Genomic DNA, 24,220 nt, shown 5'->3' with positions numbered 1-24,220 from the left:
TACCCCCGCGACCCGACCACGGATAAGCGGGAGAAAATGGATGGATGGATGAATATTCTTCCAGCCAATTGTAATGTGTTCTTCTCTCTGAGGCTTGGCCCCAGAGAGCTCCTAATAGCTCTTTGGTTGTTTATGTTTATTAAGGATCCCCATTAGCTTTTGCTCTTGACAAAAGCTACTCTTCCTGGGGTCTGACACTTAAAACAATACAACAATAATACAGCAACATTCAGGACATAAGTCATAAGACACCCACCAGTACAAAGTATGCGATAAATTAAATTAGGGTTCACAGCTCACAAGGGTACATGGTCATTAGTAGATGGCCCTTCAATCTCTTCTTGAAAGAGGCTCTGGACTCTATTTCAGCAAGGTAGTTTGGCAATGAGTTCCATTCCTTTATAGCTCTATAAGACACAGAAGATGTGTCCTGGGTTTATAGGTGCCAGTAGATGGCCTGATGTAGCTTGTCTAGTCTTATGGTCATGCTCGTCTCTTGTGTAAACTATTTGATCATAAAAATACAGTGGTTTTTTGCTAAATTGGACATTTTTAAGTGATAACACGAGATTGCAGACATTTCTCAAACTTCTAACTGATATCATGAATGACAATCCAAGATTAAGAATTACAATATTTTATTCCAATGGCCTATCAAAATTCAGTCAATATTTCTGAATATAAACATTCAGAAACCAGAGCAGTGTCTACTCTAGACATCCTCTCCTGAGCTCACCTTAGCCAGCTAATGTTACAGCCCAGCCAATGAGGACCCAATTTTATATGTATGTTTTTTGCACAGCACCATCTCGTTCCATTATATTGGAGAAAAGGCAGACAACTCTACGCACGATATCTCCAACAATGGGCAACTCACAACAATAGAAATTGATTTTAAAAAAGCACTGATCTCTTAAGAGGAAAACAATTGTTTGGGGTGAACTGTCCCATAAAATGAAAAAGGCTTCATGTGAAGCTTTGCCGACCTCTAGTGGGGGTTGGTTCTGTGCTGTAGTTCTTTAAGGAAACCTCTATAGGAATTCATACTGGTCATATCAAGTGGTTGAATGTTGCTCTGATCATTTTCACTCATGTGACACAGAAGTGAGAGGAGGGAGAGGTGGACCGTCATGCTGAATCGGCACACTGCACTCTCTTCCCAGGGAAACCCAACACTGCAGGCCACTGAGACCAATCCCAAGAATGCCAAACACTCGCAATACATATTCTTACAATTGTGTGGGTTACCAGCATGGCAGCATGATATAAACAGTTGCAGGTTTCAACATGATGCTATTACATCTCATCAATCTCTCAGGGCTGCTGGCCTTCTTGTTTTTATCTTGAGTAAAGGGAAAGCAACTTGCTTTGATTGCTACACTCAACTCTTTTAATCTTCATAATTCCACCGCTGAACGTGGCTGTGGCAAACTTTCCTGACATGCTGAACTGATTACAGTCTGTCTGAAATGGCTTAGAGGCCACCAATAGATGAAGGAGGAATGTAATTCAAATGAATGACGTGGATTATTAACTTCAGAGAGATTGTGTGCCGGTGGATAACCCATCAACCTTAAATAAAATGCTGAAAGAAATGCCACCAGAAGTGTATCATTGGGGAGAAAAAATGTAAGTCAGTAAAAATATCAAAGTTTGTCATGAGCTTATGAGCTTAAGAAATGGACATATCAGTTGTACATTTATTAAAAAACATAAACATTTAAACATATATAGTAAATATACAGAGCACACATTTTATTTAAAGTGTTCACATTTGACAAACCTTAACAGCTGAACATGCGAGACCACTGAGGATGGATGTTCCAGAGGAGCCCTGCTAACAATGAATATGAACATTTCTTGAGATGAATCTCCACTGGCGACAGATGCTGCTTTACGTTTGTATCTCTTTTAATAAGAGAAGTGCCTGTGTAATTACCCTTTCACATATTTGTCTTTAGGAACAGTGCCATCTGCTGTTACAGAGGTAGAGGGGAGGGACACTCGCAAAGAGTGATCCTCACTACAACTCACTGCAATGCAGTATAAAAAACACCTGCGTGTTGCTCATCTCAGCAGCAACAGCATTCATTTTGAGGACTTAAAGAGCCACGTTTAGTTACTTCTCTCTGGTCAAATCAGCCCCTAAATATAAAGCTACATTTTCATCGGTTAGACTCCTTGTGATCATACATCAAATCTAATTTGCAAACAAAAAACAGATGAAATGTGGGACCGAATACTGTCCATCAAAACACCAACAAATAAAAGCAGAGATCTGTGATGTTATTTTTATAACCAACATAGTAATATTAGATCCATCTGTATGGTAATGTTTAATAAAACATTACAATGGTTGCTATAACAGTTAGGTCTCACCTGTCTAATGGCCATTGCCAGTTCCATCTAGCTTCATCGCTTTAGTAAACTATACTGTGTATTCAAATTTACTTTTTCGCTCCGTTGATGGCAATTTCAGTTTGTATCAGAGTTAAAACAACTTAACCACCACAATGCTGGGTCCTTGTTGTGCTGCAGCTCGAACATGCGTTAAGTTACAGATTGCAGCATTAAAGGAAACTGAAATACCCACTGGCGGCTGATGTCATGATGTCATAAAACTCTGTCACCATGACCGCACCCCAGAGGCCTGAAATGATAATTGCAGCAGCTGCTTTGGTGAGCCACTGAATCCCGTCCTCTCTCAGTAACAAGCATCTACAGCATCAGAAGGTGTAAAATAACAAGGCTCAACAACTAGATAGAAATGTTCTATCTGGTTTAAAATCCCTTCTTTTAAACCACTACTGTAAGCGCTTTGATGCTACCTTATTGTGTTGACCCCGTTTGAATGAATAGGGCCTATGTGCTACTTCATCAAACCTCCACTTATTTATTCTACAGTTCCTGATATTAAAAAAAACCTTGTTGTATAATTGTTATTATAAATGAGTCTCTGTTAGTTGGAATGCCTCGTGGATGCAATGTGGTCCATCTGTATCCATCTCTCAGTGCTTTGAGGTGAGGGTCAGGGTGGAGGAGACACGGAAGATCTGAGGCAGCATGTTGCTTAACTGGTAGAACATCTCCTCTGAGATACTCTGTCGACATGAGAGACACAAAGACAGGGTTAGTGAGAAACAAGGGACTGAAAATACTGAGCAGGGCATGTTAATAATACATCCAGGGTCCATGCGCGACAATAGATGTGCAGGCACTCAATTCAACAATTTTCTTATAGCTTTTATGACATGTGGAGATACTTCAATAACGTTTTTTTGCTAGGCTTAAGGGAACCATTGAACCGTTTTTTTCTTGATAAATTGGTTCAGGAATGAGTCTTTAAACCTGGGACTGAGTCAGCATTTAAGCATTCCCAGTTCCCAGGGTCGCCGTCATGGGGGGTCATTCGAGGGCCATGTCCCCCCAAATGAATCGCTGTGCCCCCCCAACGCAGAGCTTATTTTTTTATCATATTATAAGTGAAAACGTTTCCACTAAAAGTTTTTTGTGTGAAATAAATCAGAAATAAAGAATACAAATAAAAAACACAGCCTGAGGTGTGCTCACTGCTGCTCTTTGATTGGTGTGTTGCTTGACCAATGACCCCAACCTTTGTTTTGTTGTCATTACGGCTGTGTGTTTAGATGAAAGCCCAGTGGCGATCTGCTATGTCCATATGTTTCTGTTTTGGTGGTTGTGCCACAACCGTGCATGTCTGCACAAGTCATAGGTGCGCTATAAAATAGCACTACACCCCTGCAATGTGTGTGAAAGACAATAGACTTTACAGCATGTTTTGAAATTGAAGTTGCATTGGTGTTTGTGTGTTGGTTGTTGACGGCAGTGTGTTCCCCCCGTGGTAAATGATTGCCCCCTCCATTCGATTTGTTCTAGAGCCGACCCTGCCAGTTCCCTCGTCTTGAAGTCTGAGGTTTTTGAACGTGTTTTTGGTTAGAGGCCTTAAATTAGGTCTGTGGTTAACACACTCTCAATAAACTTTTATGTTTTGTTCTACAACGTTAATATACGTCAGTGAATACCCCAGTTGTAAATGTATGACAATTGTAGGGGACTTTAAAAAAGGCGGTTGCTAACAAGTGGCTAAATGAGAGGCATTTAGCTTAGCTGGGATGACATGAAGCCCTGGGACCGTTATAAAGTTAATTTGTGGCCTAATGTTTGCTCTACTTACAGCGAGTGATTTACACTTCAAAAATGATGAAAGTGGTGTTAATATGTGGAAAACATTCTGCATGAAAAACATGTAAGTATCAAAATCGTTTGTTAACCACCGATCAATATATTTATCGGCATTATTCCATAATCCAATGGTAACATCCCATTGCTTTTTGTCATGGAACCAGTGCGATGCTAACTTCCAGGTCAGCCTACAATAACTATTCTGCCCATGACAACAGCAATACATCTGGACTGTTTGTGTACAGTCAAGCGTTAACAGCCCCTTTAGTTCAGTGCCCTTCAACATCAGAGGGTCTTTTTCCCCCCTGAGGGAACAGTAGTCAATACGGCGAAATGATGCAAGCTCGGGCAGCTGTGATTTAAAAGGGGGGAACATGATTTGTCCCTAAGCATCGCCACCTGTCAAATAAGAATGTTAAGTATTAATCCGTAAGCATTCACGCATCATTCATCCACACAGAGAAAGGGCGTATATTTAGCCGGCGCATCTCTTTAAAGTGCAGAAAACAATGTTGTTTCAGAGGTGCTATTTTGAAAGTTGTCTGAGCATGTAGCTGAAGCCAGTCAGGGTCCTTTGATGCCACTGGTTTTATCCTCTTAACCTGTCAACATGAGATTGTGCTTTAAGCTGTGCTGCCTTCCCGACAAACCACAAAAGCTATAGGCATACAACATCAAGATAAGCTAAAAAAAAAACAACAGCTTAGCTTCATCCAGCTCTGCGTCACAACTACTTTAAAAAATATGACAGAAAACCTAGCTTCAAAGCTGATGCTGTATGTTCATACATTTACTTTTACATAAAGTTAGAGCTGGATATTCAAAGCAGTCCCAGATTATGCCTCAGTGTTGGGAAGCTACACGTTAATACCATTTATTATCACACAATTATAGGGATAAGTCTCCAAGCTTTCTTTTATGGCAGTAGTGTAAATATTGGTCAAGAGAACCTAAAGCTCCATAATCTCTGATTAATGGTGTGCTTTTCAAACAGTCTCTCTTCTCTGCCTGCATTCAAAGCAAGGTACTGCAAGCCCAGGTGTGCCTTTTGTGATGATGTGTACATGCGAGGCCTTACTGTAAGTATACACTTCTGTTGAATTAACAGAGATCTGCTGGCAAAGCATTACTCAAAGCATGAGTGTGTCGACTAAGCTAAGAGTTGAGGAACCAAAATGACATGTAAAAGGTTCTGCTCTTACCTTTGGCACTAGAAACTGGACGGTGCGTGATATTCCTCCATCCCATGAGGCCATTTCCATCATGAAGCCTGCAAATAAAATCAGATTCAAGTTCATTCACATATATCTATCTGCAATGTTCAGTGTATTCAACTGCTGGGTTATGCTACAACCTCACAATAATAATATGAAACATTCAACACGATACATGTTTATTTTAAATAATGACTATGTCCTATGAATAATTTACTACAAAAACTCTGTCTCCCTGGTGCATAGAGTTTTTCCTCCATTCTGTTAGTCTAAATGCGATTACTTGTTTTAAATGTAAACATGCACTCTGTGAAATGTGGATTGGTATTTGCTGCAACCTTTTGGCTTATTGTGCAATGCATCATAGGTTATTTTTATTTTTTCCAAAAGGCCAGACACTTTATACAGCACTCATATATATATGCTCGTCTGCAAAAAACGTTGTGGATAATGCAGCACTGCATTTTTTTTAAGCACAGCCATGGTTTATTAAGGTGTTATTTCGTTTTTGTAATTATACTTTTTTGTATATCTACCATCCCTCAAGCTGCATCGTCAAGGAGCAACTTTCTCAGTGTTGAGCGACTTATGTATAAATTAGGGTTGTAAGAAATAAGATATAGTATTGTATCACAATATTTTGTTGTTGTACTGAATCGAGTCTTAAAAAAACTATCATTTTTGTATGAATAGTTTACATGCACGGCTCAAATATTTTGCAAATGGCTGTGTGTTGTTTTTTAAATGACAGCTGCCCTAAACTTAAATTGTATATTTTTTTTTCATTAAAATATATTGCCTTACTTACAGTATAGCAATATATTGCACTATAATGAATTGTCATCACTGTATCATGATGCATATCATCTCGCACGATTCTTGCAAAATGCACAGCCCTAATAACACAACATGTTTCATTCATCAGCTTTGCATTATGGGAAATGAAAAACACTGTCAGTGACCACTGGTACATTTCCTCAAAGAAGAACAAAAGTATCCTTTGCTCTTTTAACTTTGAGGGAATGAAAACAAGACCTCATGTTTTAAAGAACAGTAAAAGGCTTCACAGATCTCTGCTATCAAATGTCAGCTTGGAATTCAAAATAAACCTTCAGTCAAAATAACTTACCTTTGACACATTTGAAAACCAGCTCTGCTCTCTTAAGACACCACGGTATGGTCATCTCCTGCAGGGGTAAGGAAATACAAAGGAGACAAATAAATAATGCTCAAAATAATAAAAGGCAGAGGAATGTATGTTGATTACATTGGAGTTGGATATGTTAACTGTTCAAATTGTGTTACATGATTGACCCAACTAGACAGATTCCAACGCATGTGTGCAATAGTGTATATATGACATATGAACTGGGTCAAAAGTCTCCTGTAATGTGACTGTATCTAAACTCAACATGTTTAAGAGCAGGCATGTCTTCTGCACAACCTCTGATCACAGCGTCAGAAACACATTATTTATCAGGGGGAAATGGGTTTAGTGACAGTCACTGACGATCTTTTATTTGTTCATATATATAAATAAATACAAATATTTATATAAACGTTTACTTCAAAATAAGAGTGTGCAACAAAGGGATACAATAATATAAAATTAAGAAGTTATGGTAAAATGCCCCACATAATGTCCTAATAAAACCCCCAAAAATATATGACATGTTCATTAGAATATTAATTGTGTGTGTTAGTAGGCTGAATCAGTTCAAATGTCTCCACATGCCTTTCTCCCACTTTCGAGTGTTTTGCACCCATTCTGAGTCAACAAACTGGGCGATGGCAGGGTGTCATCGAGGCCCAGGCTAAGACCTGTGTTTACTGTGTTACCCACAAACTATTTGCCCTTAAGATAAACTGAGCAATGGATCCTAACAATAGGATAGTATAGAGTCAAGTTTCATGAATCCATTTCAAGGTGTTATTGTCACATGTCATGTCATGTGTCACAATAACTACAGTGTCGTTTTGGCACTTCAATTCCTCATTTAACAATGAAACATAAATGTATGCAAGACTTTAAACAATAAAAATAGTGCAAGGAGAAACAGAAAGAGATATAAAACAGTGCTGGAGGCTGTTGCAAGTGACCAATGTGCAAGCAAAAGCAGACATAAGTTAACTATATACATTGAGAAGACAATACAAAGTGTTTCCCACAGAATTTGATTCTATTTGTGGGGGCACCGCACCCCCCCCCCCTCCCGAAAAGAAAAACCAAAGGCCCCTTAACCTATTCGGTTGGCCCACGCATCCACCCCCCCTCAAATAAGAAAATACATGCAAGTTCATGGCTACTGTAGACAACATTCTTGTTGCTCTGTGTTGCGTTGTTAATGAGTGAAACACACCAGAGTTGAGGATCTGTGGGGTTTATTCTCCCAAAAATATAATTTACAATTTAGGCATTTAGCAGACGCCTTATTCCAAAGCGACTTACAATGACCAATTACAGGGACGTTCTCCCTGGGCTAAGTGCCTTACTCGAGGGCACACTAGTAGTGGTGTTCCAGGCGGGATTTGAACTCGCAACCTTCCGATCATCAGCCCACCTCACTATCCATTAGACCACCAAAAAAAAAAAAAAACTCGTGAGATCCATTTGTGGCGGACGATATTTATTTGTGGCGGCCCGCCACAAATAAATCAATGTATGGGAATCAAATGCTTATTGTAATAATAAACAGTCTGTTTCTTATTAGTACTGAGGTAGGAACAAGTGCTGTTGTTGCTCAAGGAAAACGTAAGGCTGTCTCTGTCAAGCAATTGAGGCAATTGTTTTCAACCAGAAAAATTAACATAACAAATGTTTTACCCGTCACTGTCTGGAAACTTAAACTTTTATCTGGTTGGTATAATATTCAATTTCCTCTCTACAAACTTTTAATCATGTATTTCAGCATAATTACGCAATTCTCCATTCCTTTTTCCACAAAATGCTCAGGGGAAACAGAAACACATGTAAACATAAGACTAAGAGGCACAGCTCTGTTGTTCATTGAATAGGCGTGTCCAAACAGGCACACATCTGCACTAAATGGCAAACAAGACTAAAGAGAAGATGACACAGGAGAAAGTGTGGAAAAAGTGGAACCAGAAGCTATCAATTAAAGCTCATCTAGTTCCTGAGGCTTCAAAAGTTAGAAGTCTTTGGTTATTTAAACAAAGACTCTTGGACATGAGAAGATCCATTGCACAGGGCATGTTGTGGCATGAGCGCGCCACAGACAGTCTTAATGAGAATGTGTACTCTCATGTTCCGAATAACCCAGCTTCCCCCAAATGTCTTTTTGGTGTCTATCTACGCCGGAATCCTGAGTCGTGGCTTATCCTGTTGCTGTGGTCCTGAGTCCTGGACCGCGAGCCCTGGATCCTGAGCCCTGGATCCTGAGTCCTGGATCCTGAGTCCTGGACTTCGAGTCGTGGCTGAACCTGTCTCTGCGGTCCTGCCTGACTTTCATCATACTGCTTCCCTGATGGCTCCCACAGGATTGCTGACATCCTCGTGGATTCATCTTCTTATTACAGACACATGCATTTCCAAACATTCGGTCTATATGCTGTAAAATGTATTATCTCTTCGATTTACACACGACATCTATTGCACGTCTGTCCGTCCTGGGAGAGGGATCCCTCCTCTGTTGCCCTCCCTGAGGTTTCTCCCATTTTTCCTTTAAACTGTGGGTTTTCTCTGGAAGTTTTTCCTTGTACGATGTGAGGGTCCGAGGACAGAGGGTGTCGTATTGTCATACTGATATTCTGTACAAACTGTGAAGTCCACTGAGACAAATGTAACATTTGTGATATTGGGCTATATAAATAAACATTGATTGATTGATTGAATGTACCTTCCCTCTAAAGAAATGATCAGATTATGATGTCTAAATGTTTCTAATTCCATCAAATTCCAGCAGATTTTCTTTTCCGTTCCAATTTACATATACTATAAGAGAGAAATAATCCTTATTGTGTATTTACCAAATGTCTTTTTGATTTGGACTCATAACTGTTTAACCTGGTTTCAAACCTGGTAAATGTGAAGTTCAAGGCCAAGGATGCCGCGAGCGCAGTAGGATGAAGAGGAAGAAAAGAGGACTTTGTCAACAGCCACGAAAATGTGTGTAACTAGCAGTCATCTTCCCATCCACAAATAATTACCACTGCTTATGTTAAACATAGAAGTACAAGACCAAAGCACATAGAAGTACGATAATATGGTTAAAGTGTAGGCCACTTTGGGGAAACCAGCAAGAGTAAGGTAGAATTTAAATGTTTAGAACCAAAATAAATCCCAGCCTCTCCCTTCAGGATTCTGTCTAATACCTCATTCACACCAACGCAACTCCGGTTCAAGCTCCGTGCTAGAGCTTTTCAGGTTCAGAACCGGTTCTTCGGTTTAGCTCCGGCTCTTTTCACACTGCCCAGAGTCCGACTGGTGCTGCGTCATCGTTTGCGTCATGACGTAACCGCTTGCGTGCCTGCTTCATAAAGCCAAACCGCGCGGAAACCCCTCACAGCTGACACCGACAACAACAACAATGGCCGATTGTGCTCCAGCTTCCTCTGTACCTCTTCGGAAGACCAGATTCCCAGTAGGTAGCTGGTCTCTTCAGTGGACCACTGCTGCTTGTTAAGTTTCTCCAATGTTGTGTTCAAACTGGATAAAACGCCGGCTTTTTGTTGTTGTTCAGGAGTTGATCCTGCCCCTGCCCCCGCCTCGATGTAAGCGTGACGTATGTGGTGCTTTTGCTCTGGCCGGACAATTTTTTGGTGCTTGAAATGAACCGGATTCCGGAGCTAAGAGGCTGCTCCGCTGCGGTGTGAACAGGAAAACCCGGTGCTTTTCAAGCTCCAGCTCCGAACCGGCCCTGAAACACCGTTGGTGTGAATGAGGTATACGTGCGTTCACACCTGCCTTGTATAGTCCGGTTGAATCGAACCCTGGTGCGTTTAGCCGCTTGGTGCGGTCATTTGGGTTGGTGTGAACACAATCCGAGACCTCTTAATTGAACTAAACAACCGGACTCTGGTCCGCTAAAATAGGTGGTCTCGGAGCACTTGCTTGCGAACTCTGGAGCGGTTCATTGCTGGTGTGAATGCAGTCCGCACCAAAACATAGGAAGCGTAGTATTTACGTGTCACAAGAACGCGGATATCTTCAAAATCTTTAGCGAAAGAGTCTTTCAAGACATCCGCGGTTCTTTAGTTAAAGAGTGAAGCAGAATTAAGTGTTGAACAGTGTCGTGTCCACTTGTCGTGTAAAAATTATCCGTCAGCTACATAAAAGTAAGAACACCTGTCGTCGGTGAAACGCCCCTCCTTACTGCAGAACGTCTCTCATTATGTGTTAATGTTTTTTAACAGACGTTGTCTGATTATATAATCATATGCGCGGGCCGCTAGTGTCTGTTGATCTCCAGATTAACAGCAGCATGAGAATAACCTGCCGAAAGTGCCGATGCTCCATGGCGGAGGCTCCGGTAGAAATTGCCGGGATTTGCATTTTTACCCCCTTAATGTCTGACCAATGGTTGAACAGCATTTACGTGCACATGACTTGTGTTTAAAGTTTATAGTCCGTTTGAGTTTTGCCCGTGTGAACGCAAACCGAACCTTCTGAAAAATGAAACAATGTAACAAACTGTGGTCTGGTGCGCATCAGAGAAGCGGACTATTAGGTGTGAATGCACCCTAAAGTCGCTTCCCAACAAAACTAACTACTGTATCCATGAGACAAGTACCCCATGTCTCATTCACATATGAAGAGTGAGAAATCTTTGCCTGTGGTAGTACCGTTAGATACTAGCCGCCAGCTCAGCCAATGTCCAGTTACAGTGGCCCTATTATGCTTTTTGGGGTTTTCCCTTTCCTGTAGTGTGTTAAATACGTTTTTGTGCATGTAAATGGTCTAAAAACGCTAAAATCCCAAAGTTCCCTCCAGAAGGAGTTTCTCTCCCAACAAATCTCCCCCTGCCTGAAACGCCATGCAGTATGATCAAAATACTGAACACTAAAGCATAAAAACATGTCACAGCAGAGGTACAAAATGAATATGATCCTAAACATGAGTATAATAGGACCCTTTCAAGTATTGTATTCAATTTGGGCTTAATTATTCCCTTGAGGTATCTTATTACTATATTATTATAATCCCTAAGAAATGTGTTTTGACGCTGCTGGAGAAAGAATGAGTGTTAGATCCCGTTTCACGGTGCTCTCAGCTGCTCTCACCTCTGACATGTCGTGGACCAGCAGCAGAGGGACGGTAACCGTGGTGACGTCGTGTGTGCAGCAGACCTTCAGGATGTTCCTCAGCCCCATGATGGCCGGGTCTCGCGCCGTGATGTTTCCTGAACGCACATTATCGTCCACACACAGGTGGAAGACAGCATGGACCTCAGACAGGTTGGAGTGCCGCGAGATGTAAAACTCACCTTGAGGAAGGAAGAGTGTAAAACATTACAGTATGCAAAACTACTGTGGTCAGAAAATAATATTGCTAAATAATGTGGGATTAATGTATGAGAGATTCTTTGCTCTGTTAGTCCAAAAAAGAGTCAGTTTACATATTGATGGGTATTGATTACCTGGTAAGATGTTAGATGGATTTCTTTCAACATTTTTGTTCTTATCGTCACCTCCATTCCTTGGTATCTCTGTAAGGATAAACATTGAAAATCAACAAAAGTAAGCATGTCAAATGGTGACATTGATCAAATAAATAAATGTCTTCTCTGTGTCCAAGCTTTTGATTGTTTAGAGAAATGTAAATCAAGAAACAGTTTTGAGGAAGCATCTGTCTTGCCTTCCGCTTTCTTATCATCTTTGAATGTTTGGTCTACATTATAGCTGTACCGGAGCAGCCCAGTCTCACCTGGCTGTTCTTTCTGCTTGCTGCTCCGCTGGGCTCGGGCGTAGAGCAGCACCTGCTGAACCTCGTCCAGCTGTGCCTCCAGGAAGGGAAAGTGGAAGTCTGTACACTCCTTCGCCACAGTTGCAAATTCTGAACAAAAAGACAGGGATGAAATGATGCATCAAATAAGAGTTATAAAGCCAGGGCTCTTCTTTGTTATCATGTCTCCAAGGGTGCTCCGATTAAATGGCTGATATTCATTCTGAATAGTTTGATCATTGGTCTATATAAAGGCTAATCAGAAGAGTGACACATAAATTAAAAGAATGCCAATTCTTATTTGCCTGTTTTTTCGCCTGCTATATACACTGAACAAAAATATAAATGCAACACTTTTGTTTTTGCTCCCAGTTTTCCTGAGATGAACTCAAAGATCTAAAACATTTTCTATATACACAAAATAACCATTTCTCTCAAATATTGTTCACAAATCTGAAAAAATCTGTGATAGTGAGCACTTCTCCTTTGCCGAGATAATCCATCCCACCTCACAGGTGTGGCATATCAAGATGCTGATTAGACAGCATGATTATTGCACAGGTGTGCCTTAGGCTGGCCACAATAAAAGGCCACTCTAAAACGTGCAGTTTTGCTTTATTGGGGGGGGGGTCTGGGGGGGTCCGAAAACCAGTCAGTATCTGATGTGACCACCATTTGCCTCACGCAGTGCAACATATCTCCTTCGCATAGAGTTGATCAGGTTGTTGATTGTGGCCTGTGGAATGTTGGTCCACTCCTCTTCAATGGCTGTGCCAAGTTGCTGGATATTTGCAGGAACTGGAACACGCTGTTGTATACGCCGATCCAGAGCATCCCAAACATGCTCAATGGGTGACATGTCCGGTGAGTATGCTGGCCATGCAAGAACTGGGATGTTTTCAGCCTCCAGGAATTGTGTACAGATCCTTGCAACATGGGGCTGTGCATTATCATGCTGCAACATGAGGTGATGGTCGTGGATGAATGGCACAACAATGGGCCTCAGGATCTCATCACGGTATCTCTGTGCATTCACAATGCCATCAATAAAATGTACCTGTGTTCGTCATCCATAACATACGCCTGCCCATACCATAACCCCACCACCACGGGCCACTCGATTCACAACATTGACATCAGAAAACCGCTCACCCACACAACGCCACACACACTGTCTGCCATCTGCCCTGAACAGTGAAAACCGGGATTCATCCGTGAAGAGAACACCTCTCCAACGTGCCAGACGCCATCGAATGTGAGCATTTGCCCACTCAAGTCGGAAACGACGACGAACCGAAGTCAGGTCGAGACCCCGATGAGGACGACGAGCATGCAGATGAGCTTCCCTGAGACGGTTTCTGACAGTTTGTGCAGAAATTCTTTGGTTACGCAAACCGATTGTTGCAGCAGCTGTCCGAGTGGCTGGTCTCAGACGATCTTGGAGGTGAACATGCTGGATGTGGAGGTCCTGGGCTGGTGTGGTCATGGCCGTATCTACCATTGAGGTCACCGAGGTCCGGACCTCGGTAATTTTTTTCGAGCTGTGTATATAACAAAACTTGTGAAATAATTTCACTAAACGGGGTTCTTTGTAATACTTCCATTGACTGACGATGGGGGCGCTGCATAACTACGTAGCCTTGATTAAAGCAAACAGAAGAAGACGACATGTATCAACACACCACCGCAGACCGGACTTGTACCGGAGCAGCGGAGGAGTGATGAGGTATCTAGAGATCTGAGTCCAGCGGGCTACTTGTGTTTCTGTTAATCAGGACATCATATGACCAGCAGATCCTGTGTGAACGCTCTACGTTAGTCAGTGGACGTCCGACAACATGCACACTAACTGATATTGCAGCTATAGGCTATACTTTGGTTTAAAATTGCGTGAATAAACTAGCTAGAGAGCTAATGTGAATTACATTCATCCAATGTCAGAAGGATTACCTTTTAACAAACGTTGTAATGCTTTTCTTTCATTTCAATTTGAGTAAAACATTGAAGATATAACATTGTATTGTTTTCTTTTTACACTGACTCAGATATAATGAAAAGACTACGTCAGTCGAAGCTCAGCTTTGGTAAGGAAGAGACAGGACAGGCAGAGAGAAATAGAGAGAGTGAAAGTGATGGAAGTCAGGGAGGAACTGCAGGTACAGTCACACAAAAATAATGTAGGCTTAATAACCCCATATATCTATCTATATATATCTATAACAATAGTCTTCATTTACAATAGGCATCATTTTTAAACAACATACATCTATTGCAGTTATGATGTCATAATAACATACAATTGTATAAAACACAATTTGCTTACATCTTTGTTCTCTTTTGAGAATCAAACAAAACTGATTTTAAAAAAATTAAAATGCAAACAAACAAGTGAAATGAACTAAACTGCTGAATTGCTTTTAATTCACTGGCAGGAGAGACAAGTGAGGAGGAGCAAAAAGTAAACAACAAGGGAGAGATTGAACAAAGAGAAAGAGTAGAGGACAGAGAGATTAATGAACAGGAAGAAGACGGAGAGACCAAAGAAGATGGAAGAGAAGGTGCAGGTTATGGAAAGGAGAGAGACATGGAAAATGAATGTTGACAATGTTTTGTGATCATTTTAGCCTCTTCTGCATGTCCGGATCATTAATAGTAACAATCAACTGATTCTTATTATGTATTACACTTTCAAAAATAATTGATGCTGACATTGTCAGCCCACTGACATGGTTTGAAATCAAAATATTATCCAATGTGTGACCCCCCACAGGACTTAAAAAGCACCTAACTAGATCATGAAAATCCCAAAAATCTCGGGGGGTATCCCCCGAACCCCCCTAGCATGTTTGGACCTCGGTATTTAGGAAATCCTGGATACGGCCCTGGGTGTGGTTACACGTGGTCTGCGGTTGTGAGGCCGGTTGGATGTACTGCCAAATTCTCTGAAACGTCTTTGGAGACGGCTTATGGTAGAGAAATGAACATTCAATTCACGGGCAACAGTTCTGGTGGACATTCCTGCTGTCAGCATGCCAATTGCACGCTCCCTCAAAACTTGCGACATCTGTGGCATTGTGCTGTGTGATAAAACTGAACATTTTAGAGTGGCCTTTTATTGTGGCCAGCCTAAGGCACACCTGTGCAATAATCCAATAATTGATATGCCACACCTGTGAGGTGGGATGGATTATCTCGGCAAAGGAGAAGTGCTCACTATCACAGATTTTTTCAGATTTGTGAACAATATTTGAGAGAAATGGTTATTTTGTGTATATAGAAAATGTTTTAGATCTTTGAGTTCATCTCATGAAAAATGGGAGCAAAAACAAAAGTGTTGCATTTATATTTTTGTTCAGTGTATATAATATAATCTGATTGAAAGAAATTGAAGATAATTTGCATTCCATACTTGCTGTTAGAGCCAGTATTTTGATTTGATAAGAAAGGCCACCTAATTGTGACGTCTGTAGTCAACGCACTATAAAGAACTACAATTCCCACGGCGCCTGTGCTAACGCCACAGTGATGGGCAACCTGTTGAGAGACGCCGTCGAGGAACAGTTTTTAATCGTACTCGTAACCGTACTCGTAACCGTACTCGTAACCGTACTCGTAACCGTACTCGTAACCGTACTCGTACCGTACACGTACATACAAACCGTACAAGTACCCTTTAAGTTGTGAAGTTATAAGCATTATCACGAAAGAAAGAATACCTAAGTTGTTTGTTTTATTTGAGTTTTGCCTATTTCTTTTGAATATTGTAAAGGCCTATTTTTCTTTGTTGCATGTGCAAAAGTTTATTTTATTTTTGAGCAAACACATCGCAACATCTTCTAAACCATTGGAGGCCAGGCAACACTTCAAACTGTGAGTAATTTAAGGAAAGAAACGAGTTAAAACTGTCTGTTTAAGGCGTCTAGTGGCTTGGTGGAAAAACAAGGAAGGAAGCCACGACACTTGCCAACCTTAATAGTTTTCCTATTTTGAGAGAGTAAGAAAGTTTATTGCAAAAGAAAAAACAAGATTGTTGACCAGCGCTGAGAAATGGCTTATTTTTGTCCATGTAATCGGATCAGCCAATGCGGTTTCTTGCGATCGGTGAAGGCCACAAGAATTCTAATCAGGGCACCCCATGCTGTATTGCATAAGGATAAAGTGTCTGTTCTTTGAATAAATAAATAGGAGTGAAAGAATAGTGTAATCCTCACAGTAAAAGTGAGAGGTAATCAGTGAGTTGTGAGTAGAACCAACATAATGTCAGAATTCACTAGTGGCAAAATGTAACACTGTTAGGAGGCAAACGAAAATGTTCATCTTCCTACAAAACGTCACCAACAATTTCTCTGAAGATAAAGTATGTCCCGCTGACCTCTCTTGATGCCGCTGTAGGAGTTGACCCTGTTGTCCACCAGCAGCACCAGCCCACAGAGGGAGGAGGAGTAGAGCGACAGGGCCGTCTGCAGACGCCTCAGCTTTGCCCCCGCGCTGCTATGCTGACGGTGTTTACAGAAGTCCAGCACGTCGGCCCGGACCAGCCGCAGGTTGTGCATCGTCTTCAGCTGGGCCCCTGAACACAACATATATATAAATATAGATAATTAATACACATGGATACATTTAGCACAACACTACTGTAGTTCAAAACAAGTATTCTTCTCATGAATAATGACATGTCTAAGTGTTTTATGCACGTGGTAACCGACATTTCAAATGGCACAAAACGGTGTGAAAACACTACGCTAGAAGTGCACCTAGGTGTATGGTGAAGCTCTCCTCCAGCTGAGGCTGCTCCTCAAACATCCGGGCCCCGGGGTCTGCAACCTCCAGCAGCTGGCTGGGCTGCACCTTGATCTCCTCCCTGGGAAACAATCGTGCAAACAAGAAATGTATCAAAAACAGCGTGTTATATAGGTTCAGGGAAGAATCTGAAAGCATTTCATCCAGAAAAAAAGTTATATTTTCACATGTAGGGCTGCACCATTTGGTGAAAAAGTCCTATTGCGATTATGTTGACTAATAAACTGATGGTATCATTGGTTCACAAAGATTACTAATCATTTAGAAAGTGTATTGCATTGAAAGCCATATAAACCAACTTAAAGTATCAGATCAAATACAAAAATGTAAACACGGTTTTCTAAATAACTTAATATTTAATAAAAAAACAAAAAAAAAGTATTTCAAAATTAAAGCATTTCTGCTAACTCTTTAGGTTTAATCAACAGTTAAACAATAAATGTCAACACTGTTTTCTTAATGTGTGGTGCATTCCTTTGGATAAGGCAGTGAAGCGTTTTTGTTTCTTTGTTTACATTTGTAACCCTATATATTAGTTGGAGTTTCTCGATCAAACACTGCATTAATTGTGCAGCACTACTTTATACAGCTATGACAAATCCTTTTTTTTTTTTTTAAAACCCACTCACTAAACAGCAGTTTTCTGTGGCTACTTCCTGAACAATAGTACAAGAAATAATGTAGTACACAGTTTGATGACAAGCATTTTTCGGGATTCAGCATTTAACTAACGAAACATTTTGAATATCAAAGGATCATCCAAATCCGTTCTGATTTCCTTCATGCGTTAAGCTTTGGGAATGCATATTTAAAAAGTGTTCAAAGTGCTGACGTCGAAGTATTAGGTTCCACCCTCGCATAATAACATAATGATATTCATCATTAGAACAAAAACAATGCATACTCAGCACTTTGCCTGAGTAGCTCTTAGCCTACAGGTCCCGGTGGTGTTTGTGTTTTGAAGGAAAATCCAATATATGCAGAGGAGAGTATGACCAGCACTCTGCAGGACCACATCACTGATAACCACTATTAAGATTTCTCCCCAACTCTTATCCCAATGTCAGTCCAAATGGGGCTGCAGAGCTGAGTGTCAATCAAACTAAGAGGAGTTTTTTACCTCACGATAATTTCTATGTAAATGAGCTGTGTACTTCAAAGCAGACACACTGTGTTGGGTTATTCTGCTGCAGAAGTGTGAGTTATAGGGGTGTTGATTCTTAAAAACAATAGTTGAATTATTGATTTACATGTATGTAAAGATTAACTCAGTCTAGCCTGAAAAAGTATATTTTCTCAGAGGTTATGATTGTGTATTCTTTATACTTTTTTAAACAATATTGTAATGCTTAAAGTATAGCAATATATTGAACGTAACCCCTGTGGCATTTTATTTGGTCAGTTTCATACGGTTTAACAGGCTCCTATCGTCACTTAAATCCCTCTTTAAAATGTCACTAATTCTCCTGAGCTAGCTAATCATTGCGTTTACATCTCGCTCTGTTAAAAGCACAAGCCTTCATGAGTAGATGTACGCTGCGTTCTGTGCAGTGATACAGTACAAAGAAAGTAGTTCCTACATAAAGCTACTGACAACAACCTCTGTGGAATATCCTGAGTAACTGTGTTATGATTTCTGAAAAGACTGTTTACGTTTTTTATTGTGTTTTTGGCACTTTGAGCACCAGAAAAAAGCCCCATCCATTATAAGGGAGAGAAGGAAGAAATCTCTACGACATACAGTATATATCAACCCTGGCCAACTCACACAAAGAATGTAGACTGACAAAAAGCACTACAGGTAAGAGGAAAATGTGCATTTTGAGGCGAACTGTCCCTTTAAGCTGAACTTCAACCCCACACTTACTGCCGTTAGGTGCGTGCATTTCGACAATGGCACTTCAAACATTGTATTCATTCATTCGTCTATGCACAGTAGCTGTTAACTAACCAAATGAAGGCACAAAGCACCTGACTCAAGAGTAATTATGTTGGATAAACACCTGCTTTACCCCGAGATTTAATAGAGCAAAGGAAATAACTGACTCTGTTAAGCTGCAGGCGGGTGTAAAGTAGATGTGCATACACTAACCATGATCCTGTGAACACAAACACTAATAACTCACGTGATCTGGCTGCTGTTGGACTTCTGCAGATCCTGGTGCAGACTGATGACCCACTGCTGGTACTCGTGCTTCTGAATGCCTGTCACCTGCTTCTGCTCACTGGCCCACTTGTTCTCCAAGACCTGTTTAACGAAGTCAAACACTGAAGAACTTCATATTTTGACTAAACAGGCCCGGGTGAATTGGGAAATGGACACATTTCTTTGGAGAAATTACAAACGTGTTGTGAGATCGAGGTGCACCTGCTTTTTTACCTGTTGTGCATCAAAATGTTGAGAGGCCACTGCATTGACATCATGGTCACTCAATGTATTCCCCAGCTCGTGCATCACTTTGTCCATTTCAGATGCTTGCCTGACAGACACAACAATTATCACAGATGTCAACAGAATAATAAAGAATTCAGCATCAAAATCCTCATCTACAGTGCCTTACAATATATATTATGTACCCCCTTTGCTATGATGCCTCTTAACTAAATCTGGTGCTACGAACTCTATCCAGAGGTCACATAGTTAAATGATAGTTCCCTAATACCAACCTCTCTTGGAGCTTCTTTAGCTCCATGTCTCTCTCACTGATGAGCTCGGAGATGCTAACAAAGTAGTTGTGCTCCAGGTTGAGGAGGGTATCTGAGGCAGGGGAGTGGATCAGCTCGTGGTAAACATCGGCAAAGTCCTCGTCCCAGCTGGGCTCCTCGGGACGAGCGTGTTCCAGCGTAGTCTGGAAGCGTCATAGAAGAAAGAAACAAAATGGTCAAACAGAAAAATCAACTGAAATAATTCAATAAAAACTGAATTTAATTAAAACTGTTATTTTGGGTAATTATCTGCTGCACCAAAGTGGCTAGCAATATTTTAATTTTTTTCAGAATAAAGTGCAAAAAACGACATCCTATGTGACCACAGGAAGATATAAACGAAGGGCAACACATGGTATATGTTCAGCTCTGCTCAATAAACACCCCACCCATAATTAGTAATGCAGATCAGTATTAGAATGTGAAACCTTCTATTAATACAGGCTCAGGAATCCTCAGGCCACAAACACGGCGGACGCTGGAAGACTTCCATGTGTATTTGTGTGACTGCAGTGAAATGCAAATGCATAGTCAGGCCTTAAATTAATGTCTGAGTGCAGTGGAGCGGGGGGGATTTCACAACACGTGCTGAGGCAGCTTTGTCTTTTTTTAAATGCCCGGTCAAGTGACAGCAGAGTTCAGACTCCTGAACTTTGAAGGATCAACACAGAAAACCATATTGCCCTTTCTAAAATAAGAAATAAGAGACATTCACTCTCAGTGTTTGCGTAGGTGAGAAAATAATACTTAATATTAATTAGAAATCCACTTTTGTGTGTCACTAGAGTATTTGGTATTGATCCTTATTTAAAGTGTTGACCCTACTCTTAAATGATGTGTAAGACGCCACCACATAATGGATCTCTGGGAAGAACTCATGAATAATTCATTTGCAGATACACCACTTCATTTAAATTGCATTATTGATGCGTCTCCAAAGCAGGAGCATTCGAGGACCCTTCCTAAACATCGCTGCAATACTACAGAAACGTAGAGTAGTGGATATTCGAGCAGGGTAAGTCCAGTAGCGCCTGAGATTACCACCGACCAAGAATAAAACATGCTGTCCACATTATTAATAGACATGCATGTATTGCATATAAGTATCTTCCTGGAGTCTTTTAAGCGTTTTCTGTCATCACAAACTGAAATGATCGTCCAGGAGAGGAAATATAGCGAGGTTAGGATACCACGTGGAGTTATTTAAGATCTTAATATCCATGTTATATTATCTTTTTGAAATAGACTGTTATTTTAGCTGAATATTCTAATGTAATATGTAGAGGTTGTTGTTGAGTCACAGGGGCTCTGTGAGGGTGATCCATCTCATTAGTTGTGTTTATGGCCTTGTTCTCAAATCGAATATTATTTTACTAATACAATTCAATAGTTGTAGTCTACAACAGCCACAACATTGTGTAAAGCCAGAGTCAATAAACACAACTAACTAAAAAACTGATGTTCATCTTTAACAAGAGACAACATTTTCAGTCGCAAATGTGAAATAAATCCTAAAAGTGATCAAAACAGTGAATTTGTCAATAGCTGCCCATAATTATACTGTACATACATTCATACTGATACAACCCAGTTTGCTTATGGTAAAGAAACTGATGTGTATTTGTTTTGATGCACACCTCCACATAAGACCTGGTCCATGCGTTGGTCAGCTGGTTTATATCCACGTCTCCTGCTGTGAGTCTCTGCAGCGCCAGCTCTGCCTCTCTGTCATAATCCAGGATGGTCTCCTTCTCAACGAAGCTGGAAAGGGAGCTTTTTAGATCTGCAGAAAGAGATGCATACAAATAATACAAATAATTATCATTGGCTAGATCTATTCCATTTCAAACTAACAGCATGAATGCTGACAGTACCAACTCTTTCCCCAGTGATATTCTTTGAATACTTTCATTTTAGCAACCAAATATGATGTTACTTGTCCAACAGGGTACATTTTAGTTGACATACTTGGGGAGGCAGGGGGCTGTTTAAGAATATTTGGCAATTTAGCTGTTATATTTACCGATAAAGGATAATAAATTAAAAACATATACTGTATGTATGATATGCAGCATTGAAATGTTGACAACAAGAACTTTAAAGGAGTGTGATACATTTTGGCACCGGTGCCACCACTGGTTTTATTAATGGCAGCTCAACCAATCGGAAAAAAGTAATAAATGTGTAAAGAAAATGTTTGGGATGTGTTGAAGTGCTGCATGCCAAATGATCTTTCTCACAGCCATTGGCAGTTGTGTGGTCTGTTATTTTCAATAGGTTTATTGATTTTGTAAGTGCATTGCTGATAACCAAAATTAGTGAAAGGTTGGTGTTCTCATAATTAATTACAAGTTTAAAAGTGTATTATGTTGCTTTGCATGTGGCCTATATGGATGGAATACAATTATAGATCCATTAGAAAGGGGTCTACAAATCCCTGTTAATATCAACTGCACCTGGGATCTGGATACAAATGCAAATACAAAAGTCCTCCATCAAGTTTTCTATTACCAAGAGCGGCAATCTCACCGGTTTCTATGTAGCAGGGTATTTTATGCAGCAGCATCAGGCGTCCATGGAGGTCATTGATGATCTCTTGAACAGGAAACTGCAGAGGCACTTTGAGGACACAATTGTGTTGCCCTGCCCTGAACTCAAACACAAACTCCTTTTCGTTAGTACTGCTGGCTTTGCCTTTGTTCTTCTTCATGGTCGCGCAGCTGTGGGTCCGGGTTGGGCATTTTGAGGAAGAAGAAGAAGCAAAAAGAGAAAGAAGTTGAAAAGGGAAGGAGAAGGAAGACAATGAAAATGAATATGGTCTTTAAAAAATAGGGTGTCTTTATTGCACAAAGCACAATGAGCACCGACCTGGGCTGGCGAGTTAAAACCACATATTGCCTGAAGCTAACCTTATTACCTAATGATCGTTGACATCTTTATTTATATATCTACAGTACATGGGATAGGACTGAACAGTTTTCTTTAATTTCTTGCATGAGAATGCCCATTTTTTGAAATAATAATGTAATGACTGACGGTTAAATACCGGTTCCTAATTAAATGTCTGAGAGTCTAATGGTATATAAAAAAGTGAAGTCTTCAAATATGTGAAATGGAAATAAGCAAAGGAAACCACCTGACCCCAAACAGTACACGCACCAGTTAGACTACTTATTTATGAATAGCTTGTTTGACTCTAAGTGGCAAAAGACAAGGGTTTTAAAGTTTTTTAAGTCAATATGTTTAATTTCCCAATCATTGACAGCCTGTTGTTGTTGTTATTGTAGCTCTACGCTAGCTAGCAGTGTAGCTAACGTTTAGGTACGAAGCTACAAAAGAAGCAGTGTGTCGTGGACATGACAGACTGAGCAACGCTGTTTGCTTTGTTTTGGTGAAAATGTACATCTCATATCAGAGATATTTACCTGGGCATGAATGAATATGATGTTTCCGGCTGCAGAGAAGGAGGCTCTCCTGTTTGGTTTAGTCAGCTGACAGCTGTGGTGTAACGGTAGCGGTGTGGAGGAGCACTTTCGCGACATGAGCCGCATGGGCTTAGTATGTTTTTATTTATTATATATTAGCACTGCTATGTTTGAAATTGAAAGGTTAATAATTTGGATGATTCCATTTGTTTGTTGGGATTGTTTTCTTTCACGTACAAAGCAGATTTCTTGAGCCACGAATCTGATTACCCTGAAACTTAATTTACCCGAGCGTTTCTCCTTTGACGTGGCTGCCCCTTGCTGGACAAACATGATACAGCCAGTATCGTCTTGCTCAGAGAATAAAGAGTTTCAAGGCTTTATTGTCATGTGCACATTAGCTACAGTGTAGATATGGCAATAAAAAACGTAAATCACAGGCTCCTCCAACAGTGCAACATAAGAGATAAGATCTTACTTTCAAGGGTGACCTGCAGAAGATGCATATAGGTAACACCTATCTATACTTCAATGTAGTACTATACAAAATAACATCAATGACAATAATAACAGTAATAAAGTAAGCAGTTTGAGTGTGTAAACTTCTAATAAAATGAAGAACATGGTGAGAACAAAATAATCTGTGTCATGCACCCAGGGCCGTTTCTTCCTATATGCGGACTATGCGGGGGCATAGGCCCCCCGCGGCCACTAGGGGGCCCCCAAACTGAAAGTATTTTTTTTTTTTTTTATTCATCAAAAAAACGAAAAAAGTTTCATTCATACACACAAAAATGAACAAAATTAATAGAAGCGGGAGGGCTGAAGCATAGCTTGTGGAAAGTTGCCCTCCCATGCATCATCCTAATACAGCGGCATTATTCCGTAAAAAACGTATATAGAAATGAAGGAGTACAAAGAAATAAAGAAAACAGGAGAAAAAATTAAATAAAAGTTAGGGCAGGAAAACA

The 24,220-nt window shown here is 40.5% G+C and overlaps 1 protein-coding gene across 1 annotated transcript; it reads right to left on the bottom strand.

Annotated features, from left to right (window-relative positions):
- Positions 1-1,680: 1,680 nt before the first annotated feature.
- On the bottom strand, positions 1,681-23,365 carry cunh12orf4 (chromosome unknown C12orf4 homolog). The gene is made up of 14 exons (XM_034210627.1): positions 23,250-23,365; positions 22,354-22,544; positions 21,462-21,607; positions 19,786-19,967; positions 19,499-19,598; positions 19,245-19,366; positions 17,073-17,179; positions 16,691-16,888; positions 12,301-12,429; positions 12,014-12,082; positions 11,658-11,860; positions 6,547-6,604; positions 5,406-5,473; positions 1,681-3,101 (listed from the first exon to the last, which is right to left on the bottom strand). Exons 1-14 carry the CDS (start codon positions 23,255-23,257, stop codon positions 3,009-3,011), a joined length of 1,674 nt encoding a protein of 557 aa, XP_034066518.1. The 5' UTR covers positions 23,258-23,365; the 3' UTR covers positions 1,681-3,008.
- Between the last annotated feature and the right edge of the window lie 855 nt (positions 23,366-24,220).

Source organism: Gymnodraco acuticeps, unplaced genomic scaffold, assembly GCF_902827175.1.
Source record: "Gymnodraco acuticeps unplaced genomic scaffold, fGymAcu1.1, whole genome shotgun sequence".
Classification (NCBI taxonomy): Eukaryota; Metazoa; Chordata; class Actinopteri; order Perciformes; family Bathydraconidae; genus Gymnodraco; species Gymnodraco acuticeps.
Note: the sequence above shows the minus strand (reverse complement) of the source record. Positions and strands in the feature narration are given on the sequence as shown.